Below are 10,592 nucleotides of genomic sequence, written 5' to 3'. Positions count from 1 at the left end.
TAACACTTTTCCAGAAACAGATGGAGTATATTATATAAAGATTAAATGTAAGAAAAAAACGAAAAATGAAAAAAAAAATCTAAATCGAAACTAACAAAATGCTTATAATCTTCCTAAAAAGATGGATAAAAGTTAGAATAACCGGGTACCCGATGGATATTACCCGTCGGTTCCTTAATTGTTAATGGGTCCAACTTTAGGACCCAGAACCAAACGCGTTTTTACAGAGTCCGGGTAATGGGTACCCACTGACAGTCCTATCAGTTAGTTTTGGATCAAGTTTATTTGTTGATTTTGTTGCAAATTTCAAGGTTTGTTCTATAAATATGTGATTGTTGATGCATGTGTGGTTTGTGATCTATCTCTTAGAAGGACACATCATTTTTAGTCCTGATGAACAACTCGATTTAGCAACAACTTTATCTTCAACAAACCTAAGGAGAGCCATGATGTTCTCTGATGTTAGGGGTGACTGAATGTCAATTACTCTCTTTTTAGGTCTATGTGAGATTCATGTTCTGGGGTATTTCGTCGATCTACTTTTTAGTAGATGTAGATTTGTTTTAGCTAGTAATTTCGGTTTTAGGTTTTCAACAACTCAAAAGAAGCCGGAGATAACAACATGTTCTAAGACACCAGAACAGCACCAGAAACACCAACAACACCAGTAACTAATATTTTCAGACCGATCCCTATGAAGAACCAGACCGACTCAGATCGATTCAAACACATGATGACCTTTAGGTCATCTTTATTACTACTACTATTACTTTGAAAAAACTTTTGACAGAATGGATGGATCTTTGGATCCTTTTATATCTAGTTCACCTGTTTTACCATGTTTTTAGAAAATAGAAAAGAAATTTAAAATTTACATCGTCAAAATGGTGTAAAAAAATCTTTATTACTACTACTGTTATTTTGAAAAAACTTTTGACAGAATGGATGGATGTTTGGATCCTTTTATACCTAATTCATCTGTTTTACCATGTTTTTAGAAAATAGAAAAAAGATTTAATATTTACATCCTCTAAATGGTGTAAGAAAATCTGAAGAAAAGTAAAAATACACTATTGATGAGGTATGCCACAAGTGGGTATAGAAAGCGTTATGGTACATGATAAAAGCTGTCAGGTGTTATGCAGTCAACTTCACCTAATTTTGTTGACAAGAGCAAAACGAAATAACGGCTGTAACAAGACCCTTTTCCTACCAAATGCGGGTGGTACATCAAATATGTAACAGTAGTCCGGAATACCCGTAATTTATTTAGTACATATACATGTAATACACATACATTCATGATCATCATCATCGCCATTATCTCTAACGTCTCTCTCGTTCAGACAATTGTAACAGTTATCCACGCAACCACGCGGTACAAATAGCAGACCGCGTACGTTTGGTCGGTGGGGTTTCTGTATTGTATTTTACCCATAACAGTAGTACTATACCAGTAAAAAAGCACTAATACCTAAACGGTAAATTTTTTCTTTATTATGAATGTTTGTTTACTTCAAAAATCTTTTCGGATTTTGAAAAAAAAAACTAGGATTTTTGGGTTTCTCGGTTGTAAATATTTTGTATCTTTGATCAATTTTAAAATCACGACCTGAAAAAGTTTAATATGCATTTTGATCCAATTTAAAATTACATTTCAAAACTGATCTAGGGAAATAAATTTGTTTAAGTTTATTAGAAATCAACTTAAAATCACGTCCCGATTTTTTTATTGTGAAGTATTTCTAAATTCACTGCGGTTAAACGATAATGAAATGATGATTTAGTTTATTTGCCGGAAGAAAAATGTGGCAAAAGAGGAATTCTTTTGCAAATGCAGTATGAAAAGTTAGAGAATCCACGCTCTAAAAGCAACCAAGATATAGAGCTAATTATTGACAATCATGATTACCATTGCGTTTGCGCCTGATTAGTGAACAGTTGATTTACATAAAAGAAGATTAGATTGCTAATGATTTTGATCTTCACCTTTACATTATTATCATACAAATATTTTTTTCAAAGAGTAAGATTTTGCACTGATATTAGAAATTCTATAGCATTCGGATGCAACTTATTATGTAGAAATCTTAATCTTAAAATTACACAAGAGAAAAAAGAGATCTCTTGAATCCCTTTCGGACTCGTACAAAAAATCGAAACCTCGGTTTTTAAGAGCCTATTCAAATTAACATCTAGAAATAGTTCTTTCGGTTTCTAGAAATAAAAAAAGAGAAGTAAGTTTGTGTATAAAATTTCAGAACGACTTAAAAAATAAAACACGTCAGTTTTTGTAAAACAAAATATTTTTATTTCTGATTTCTACTTTGTAGCTTCCAGATGGGTGAAATTTTTTAATTTCGAAGGAATTTCTTAAGGTCAGTCTAGAAATAAATTTCCCAAAAAGTTTCACAGAGTAAAATAATCTTAAACTTCCCAAAGAAGTGTTCTTGACGTTTGCAGTCATAATACTCTTTGCATTTTCCTCTTAACTTATTTGAACATAATTAATAAATATCTTAATCAAATAATTAGCATTCAATAAACAAATAATTATTATTCCAAAATAATTTTTTTTATTTGTTATTTTTTGGTGGGCATCTCAATGAGAATGTGAGAGGGGGGTTGTAAAAAGAAAATAGCCCCATGATGATGAGGTTATGATACCAATTTTCTCCTCATCCCCTCTTATAAATACCCCTGCAAGACCAAAACCATCCCACCTCCTTTCTCATCAAATCACAGCAACCCACACTCAAACCAGAGAACTCTAAATCTCTCTCAGCCATTTTCACAAACACTTGTATGTGACAGAGCAGAAAAAAAAACCAGAAGATTCAAGAAGAACAGCAGGGTTTTTGTTAGTAAAGATGTCTTCTGGTAATGGTCAGATCTATTTAGATGAGAAATGGAAATTAAAAGGATCTAAGAGTACAAGGAACCACAATTCATCATCATCGATGGCTTCTTCTTCTTCAAATCATCATCATCATCATAATCTGATGAGAAGTTCTTCTACATCATCAGCTAATCATTTAATGAGGAATTCATCAACTTCATCAACATCACATTTAATTAGAAACGCATCAACATCGTCTTCAAGTACTAATAATCTAATGAGGAATTCATCAAAGAGAAATGGTGGGAATCATAATAAAAGTGGATTCTCAAGGAAATGTTCTTCACTGGTTAAAGAACAGAGAGCTAAGTTTTATATTGTTAGACGCTGTGTTACTATGTTAATGTGCTGGCGTGATTACAATGATTCTTAATCTTCAACACCCCCATCAATCATAAAAGAAGAAGACAGATTTTTCAAGAGAAAACAAGACAGAATCCAGAGTTTTTACAGAGTATACTCTGTTTTTTTGGAGTTTTTTCTTCAATCAAAGTTCTTTCTTGCTGTGAGATGGGTAATGGGTTTTGTTTTTTTTTTGAATGGAATCACAGAACCCAAGTTAAGTAATTTCTTATCATCCGTCCAAGGAGGAAGAAGAATCAAATCAGTAGAATGAATAGTCTCATTCATTTGTATAAAGATTTAAATTTTTTGGAGATAGATAGATTTGTGATGTTAATGTAACTGAAATAGAGCAGAGAAAGTGAAGATTAATATAAATATATATGTATTTGTTAAAAAGAAAATTCAATCAATCACCATTTTTAGTAAATTTTTTGTTGTTTCTACTCTGATTGGAATTGATTTTGATGGGTCAATCATCTTTCTTTCTTGCTCTCTGTGTTTTTAGATGATTGTTGTTGATTGAAATTGAATTGATGGGTCTGTGCTATCTATCTTGATTGATTTCTTTAATTTTTGGGGTGTAGATTCAAGATATTAATTTTCAAAATGAGAGATTCCAATTCCAATATTCAACCCATTTCGCAGGTGCTGCAACTCTGTCTCTCTGTTCAATCCGTTTTTAGCTTATTATCTTTTTCCTTTCTTTATTTATTCTAGTAATTTTTTCAAAAATTCAAGTTCCTATCGAAAAAATTGAATGTGGTTCCACGAGCATTAAACCAGTTTTTTTTCAGGTATCACCCGGACCTCCGACCCGTCCAAACTCAACCGAGAAAAGTTACAGTTTGCTTGGGCATACTCGTTGGTATCACCGAGCCCTTCGGCCCGACCTATGCTTATTAGCATCTCTTAGGCTTCTGGTTAAAAACTGAAACTGAATTGAACAATGTTTAACAACAACATAGTCAACCTCAAATTGTAATTAAATACCGTGAAAAAGTGAAATCTTTTACCTATGAAATTTTGTTTTTTTATTGTGGATAAAAAAACTAATACACAAAAAATTCGAAGTCAGATCACTAATAAAATCATCTAAATGTTTTACCATTTTATTACATTGGCATCTTCCCTGCGCCAGTTTATTGATATCAGTCGGGCGTTCAGTCTGAGGTCAACAGTTCTGATATAGTCATCTGATTATTTTACCATTCTATTGTAGTGACATGTCCCCTGTGCCAGTTTGATGGTATCAGTGAGGCGTTCAGATCAACTTCTCTGCGGAGCCGAGAAAGATATTGGAGAAATTTAAAATCTAAAGATTGAAAAATGCAATGCAGTACTGCAGAGTGTGAAACTGAGGCATAGTTTGTTTTGTAATAACGTGGTGATGGAGTCAATGTGTTTTTTTTTTTTTATTCTGACTATGTTTTTTTATTTTCTTTGTAAAATAGATTGAAATATACAGTTGGAGGCTGACTATCTTCCACATGCTTGTCTGTACTTTGATCTTATTTGTTTACTATGGATTTGGATGTACGTATGGAAATTACTACAAGTGGTAAATAGTAAGTTTGATGTGAAATCAAATCACCCAAGAAGAAATTATTTTTTTTCAATCATAGATGGAAGTTTATGCATGTGACTTCATATTCTTATACTTTTTGTTGGGGTAATTTTAGAACTTTAAATTTTTACCATTTTGAGTATGTGTGGAAGAATCTCACATGAGCTTTTGGGTATTTCTCTTTATTTTGTTTTTTTTAGATTCCACATTAAGTTTTGAAATATTCCGGGTAAAACATTGATGTACTTGTTTAGTAAATTGGTGAGGCATTGAATTGGCCATGGGATGATCTCAAAAAATAGATAAACACGAACATGGTAGATTTTTGCAAAATTGCTAATACGGTGTACCAAATTGCTTGGGATATACCCAACATTTACCAAAATATATTATGTCTTATATGTATTTTGGTACATCCTACGCAATTTAGTACCTCCTATTAGCAGTCTTGGATTTTTGATGAGTAAAAATTTTTGTTGGATCACATGCTATTAATGGGTTTACCATTGACCATGAATGACACACATTGAGTTAAGGTGTCATATTTGGGCTCACAGTTCACTTGGGGTCTGACTCCTTCGAAATAATAATACTTTTATTTTTCTAGTTTAACTTATTCTTAGGTAAAATTAAAAGGATCAATTAGGTAGATTTTGAATCAATGTATAAATTGCGAATCTAACCGATATATTTTGAGTTATAATGAAAAAACCAAGTTAAATTGTGATATTAGTAAATCAAAAATCACAAAATTGGTTAAAAAGACCAAAACCAACAATTCCTAGGTGAAAAGGACATATATATTTTGATATTGTTTAAATGGACAAGAATGTAAAATAGCCAGGATGTATGTAAACAGTTTCATCCTACTCATTTTTAAATACATTTTCTTATTTTTAATTTACATTAGGATGCATCCAGTTTTATCCTTGCTATTTTTTAAGTTTAAGTCAGGATGAATTCAGTTTCATCCTTCCTATTTTTTTGGTGTCCATTTCACCCATAATAATTTTTACTCGTCCATTTGAACCATGTTTTAAAAATATTTATACAAACGACCCATTTTCCGATCAGAAATAGTCTAGTCCATTATGTACAATTTTATTGTCATTAGATGGTTGATTGCAATGTTAATAAATTAAAAATGTTCTAAATGGCAAGCAATTTTTTTCTAGATATTTGGTCTTGCCGATTTAAATTACAATGCACTGGGTATAAATTTGGAACCAATAGGCATCCACAGAGGTAAATTATCGGCCTACCACTTGGCGCCTAGAGACCTCCACGAAAACTGGCCCCTACCCCTACAGTAGATTTTCTATCGCCTAGACTAGACCCTCACCAAAATTGCCCCTACCACCGGTTACACCTAAGGGTGCACACGGTACGGTTCGGCTCGGTTCTTGCCGAGGCCGAGTACCTGTACCTCTCACCTGACGGTTCCAAAATTTTGGACCGGTCCCGGTACCGAGTACTTCGGTTCCGGTTCCATTCGGCACAGGTCGGTACCGGTCGTTACCGGTTCCGGTTCCGGTTCCATTTCAGACAGAAATCAAAGCACCTGTTGTTTACCTGTTTTTCAATATCTCAAATTCTCATTCAAAGCAACAACTACTAAGTAGCAATATTACTAGCAAACCAAGCAAACAATGTCTTGAAAATCTTAAAAAAGATGTAGTAACGTGTGACTGAAAGAAAATAGAAACCAAAACATAAGATAAGTAGAACTGTAGAACCCTCCAAACTCCCTTATTCTTTCTTAATCTTGGATTCTTTCAAAAACTTCAGTCTACTGGAAATATCAGGATATTGTTGTCAATGGAGTATAAGATATGAACTGGTTAGTGGTAGTGGATAGCATACCTGTGTAGAAAATGAAACGAGAAAATTCGTGTAAAGCGAAATATCTAAATCCCACCAACAAATCTCAAGAACGTACTATTAGAGATAAAGGCTCAAGTATAAACTAAATTAGACTCGTGTATATCGAAAGAAATTCAGGCAACCAAAGTACTACAGTAGTAAGTAATATTTGCATAAAGAAACCCATGTACTGAAACAGTTCAACCTACCTAAGGGAAGCACTTATGAATCACAACTTGGTGGCATAAATCGATGTGTGCACTGGTATCCTCTAGTGGAAATTTGGATTTCCTGAAAATAAACTACTAAATTACAAGCCATTTGGAAACATTACAATTCTCATTCAATCTAGGGCTATTAAGAGTTCAGAAACAACCAATCTATGGCAATTAAGAGTTCAGATACCTCAATCGAGTACTCTAGTACTAATTAGATAGTCAGATGAGCTTCTGCTTCCAAAATCACACACTAACTGGTCGTTTTCTATCAAGATCGATAATTCTGTCAACATAAAACCAAAATTGAGTTTGTTAACAACAAAATTGTCAAAATTCCATAACCGATTTTGTAATTAAACTCGTAAATAAAACATAAAATCAACTAGTAAATAGGTAGAAATCGCAATTACCTTCGTGGTAGACCTGGTGGTGGTGATTAGAGATGAAATTGACTAGGGTTGAAATCCCTAAAACACAAATCAAACAAAAACACTATTATCCATCAATTGAAAATTTGTGTAATAGTGTCCCTGGGTTTACTTATGAAACCTATTATCCATCATAGCTAATAGTGTCCTATTTTTCAGTTTCATCTTCTCATACACAAATCAAACAAAAACACTATTATCCATCAAGATTCATGTGAAACAACAGCCACATAAGGTTTGGAAAAAAAAAAACAAGCAGCAACCAAATCAAAGTTTATGCTGTTGATAACATTTTAAACAGAAGTTAATGAATAGAAAATCCCTTCTGAAACCCTAATTAGTGAATGCAATCAACCGATTCAACCCTAATGATTTTATTTTCTTTAAAGTTAAATCCAAAATTTAAATTTCAGAATAGTTCTTATCTTATCAGTTAAGATCCGTCTCTTCTTTTGAATCTATGAAGAAGAAGATGGGACAGAGAGAAGAAGAGATGTGGCAGACGAATATGAGGGAGAAAGAAGATGTTATACCTGAAGATAAATCCACTTGAAGGTCTTCTACTGTTCTACAACCTTGAATCCTTGATGAAGAAAGCAACAACCTTGGTCCTTGATGAAGAAACGAAGGGTTAGGGTTAGTTAACAGAGAGTTCTCCTTCTCAGAGAGAGGAGACGAGAAAAAAAAAGGAAGGGAAGTAGGAACTGAAACCCTAAGCCTAATCCTTAGTTTATATACCCCTTTAATCTAACGGCTAATACTGATCCTTATCTCCCAAATCTAACGGTATATATTTTTCGGGACTTTCGGTCCGGTACGGCACGGTACCTGTATTGGACCGTGTACCTGTACCTCTAAGACCTCGGTTCCTATTTTTTGGACCGGTACCTGTACCTTGTACCTCGGTTCGGTCCAAAACCAGGTACGGTTCCACCGGTTCCGGTTCGGTCCGTCGGTCCGGCTCGGTTCCTGTGCACCCTTAGTTACACCCATTCCAATGAAAAATTATCTACCAAACCAAACCAAACCAAACCAAACCATCCACCACAAACTAGTGCAACAATTATTGGTACATAGATGTACTGCTGCAATGAGCTGCATGTACACACAGTCGCAGCAGCAACAGATGCGTACGAGTGTAGTAGACTACCCGATATTGATCTCTCTGCTCAGTCTAAGTCCAAGTATGAAATGAATATGGATTGGATTGGCTTGTGTAAGTGAATTTTGAATTCCAAAGTTGATGATGAGGATGCTGCTGCTGCTGATAATGAACCTAACCAAAAGACCATTTAAAGCTTTTCTCATCTGTAGGTCCGTTTAGTGGAAGCGTGGAGATACATGTGTGGTGACGCGTTACTGGATTGGTCCTACTATTTAAGAAGATACCTGGGTGTGTTTATATGACCTGCTGCATGCATGATGTAACCATTTTACATTCAATCCACTGAATCCACCTTTATGATGATGGATGATGTTTTGAGTGGGCTGCTGCTGCTATTCAAAGATTTGCATTCAGTATTTTTGACTCGGTGGAGCCAGGATCGAGGATCGGAAAATTGAGGAGCAAAAGGAAAAAAATGAAAATCAAGCTTCAAAATAAAAAAGAATATACATAAAAAAATAAAACAATAATATCTATGGATAGGCTTTACTAACGAGTAAGTTATAAATGAATTCTCCAACTTGCACGTATTTGGGTTAAAGTCGAGGTTGTATTAAATCACGGAAAATGAGTTATTTGTCCAAATATTTTTAAATCACGGTTCAAATGGACGAGTAAAAAGATAGTTTGGGTGAAATGACCAAAAAAATAAATAGTAAGGATGAAACTGGTTTCATCATAGCTTAAATTTAAAAAATAGAAAGGATAAAACTGGATACATCCTGTGTAAATTAAAAATAAGAAAAAATATTTGAAAATGGGCACGATGAAACTGGTTACATCCTGCCTATTTTTACATTTTTGTCCATTTAAACAGTATCAAAATCTAACTGTCCATTTCACCCAGAAATTGTTGATTTTGGTCTTTTTAACCAATTTTGTGTAAAGTTTAAACCTAAAGGATATCTACTGCGTGCAAAATCAAATAACTAGGAAAAGAAAGAGAAAATCCTCCTAATGTTGATGAGTTTCGAACTGATCAGATCACTGGAAAAATTACCAAACGACTTTACCACTGTACCACAAGTTTGCCCATGATTTCTGATACTTGGTTTTCATCGTGGAAACACCCAATCCTATTCTAAACTCCAAAAAAATTACAAATTCTGGAACATAGCATCACCCGAAGTGTCAAACCTTAATTACCTACAATTTCTGTATAATCACCCCACCATATACACTATTCTTTTTTTTACCATACTCTTTGTGAATTTATTATGAACTAGACAACTCAGTTAATTTGTACTTGATGGATGTTTATAGTTAAACCCTACATATACACAACTCATGGGATCTTATAAAGAATTGTCTCCCATGACAAGAAATTACAGCTATTACGGGTTTTCTAACAAAGAGATAATTAATGAAGATGAAGGTGGGACATTAGATGAATCAGCAGCACAGGCTCTCCATGTGGAGAAGTTTTATCTTTTCGTACCAAAAATTTGAATTCAAGTCGAGTAAAATTTACTAAAGTAGTGAGAGTGTTAGTGGAGTGTAAGAGTATGTTGGGTGTGTTTTCGAAAGAGATTCTTGCACTTTGTTCTTCTTTTTCCTGGCAATTACGCTGGTTTTAAATCAATCAATCAATCAATCACGTACAACAATCAGTTTTGGCTTTTCTTAAGCCATTATAGCGCTTGATTCTCTCGGAGTCTCGAGATTGGCCCATTATACCACGAGTAGATTGGCGTTTGATTCCACAATGAAATGAGTGATACCTGAGATCACACGAGCTGGGCTAGTATCCATGAAAGAAAAATACGAATCGAAATTTCTTTGAAAGAGGTAGTATCGGATTCATTATTTAATTGTATCTACTATTGTCGGCATCTTAGAATCACATATCCTGAATTTACATAGCAAATTCATAGATAGAAAACTTGTTTCTTCTTCGTCGAGCTAGATTTTTTTTTTTTTTTTTTTTAGGCTAAAATAATTGAGTAATGCCACTAAGACACAACTCATTTGAAGTTGGCTAAGGTGAACTGCGAACCAAATGATTGACATTGTATTAATGAAAAACAATTAGTTGACATTTTATTAAGAAAATTGAAGCAAAATTTCATTTTAGGAAACTTAGTGTACAACTTAGATACATGAAAATGGC

At 33.8% G+C, this 10,592-nt stretch overlaps 1 protein-coding gene and 1 long non-coding RNA gene across 2 annotated transcripts; one reads left to right on the top strand and one right to left on the bottom strand.

Annotated features, from left to right (window-relative positions):
• Window positions 1-2,870: 2,870 nt before the first annotated feature.
• On the top strand, window positions 2,871-3,272 carry LOC113344645 (uncharacterized protein DDB_G0271670-like). Its single transcript, XM_026588574.1, has one exon. The coding sequence runs from the start codon at window positions 2,871-2,873 to the stop codon at window positions 3,270-3,272; it is 402 nt and encodes a 133-aa protein (XP_026444359.1).
• Window positions 3,273-7,075: 3,803 nt separating this feature from the next.
• Window positions 7,076-7,963, bottom strand: LOC113344682. The gene is made up of 3 exons (XR_003357903.1): window positions 7,851-7,963; window positions 7,300-7,356; window positions 7,076-7,172 (listed from the first exon to the last, which is right to left on the bottom strand). It is a non-coding gene; the product is annotated as an uncharacterized LOC113344682 (long non-coding RNA).
• Window positions 7,964-10,592: the final 2,629 nt, after the last annotated feature.

The sequence above is a fragment of the Papaver somniferum genome, unplaced genomic scaffold (assembly GCF_003573695.1).
Source record: "Papaver somniferum cultivar HN1 unplaced genomic scaffold, ASM357369v1 unplaced-scaffold_79, whole genome shotgun sequence".
Taxonomy (NCBI): domain Eukaryota; kingdom Viridiplantae; phylum Streptophyta; class Magnoliopsida; order Ranunculales; family Papaveraceae; genus Papaver; species Papaver somniferum.
The sequence above is the reverse complement of the archived record's forward strand: the minus strand, read 5'-3'. Positions and strand labels throughout refer to the sequence as shown.

Excerpts from the sequence above, each read along its gene's own strand:
- LOC113344645 (XM_026588574.1), top strand. The coding sequence starts at position 2,871 with ATGTCTTCTGGTAATGGTCAGATCTATTTAGATGAGAAATGGAAATTA.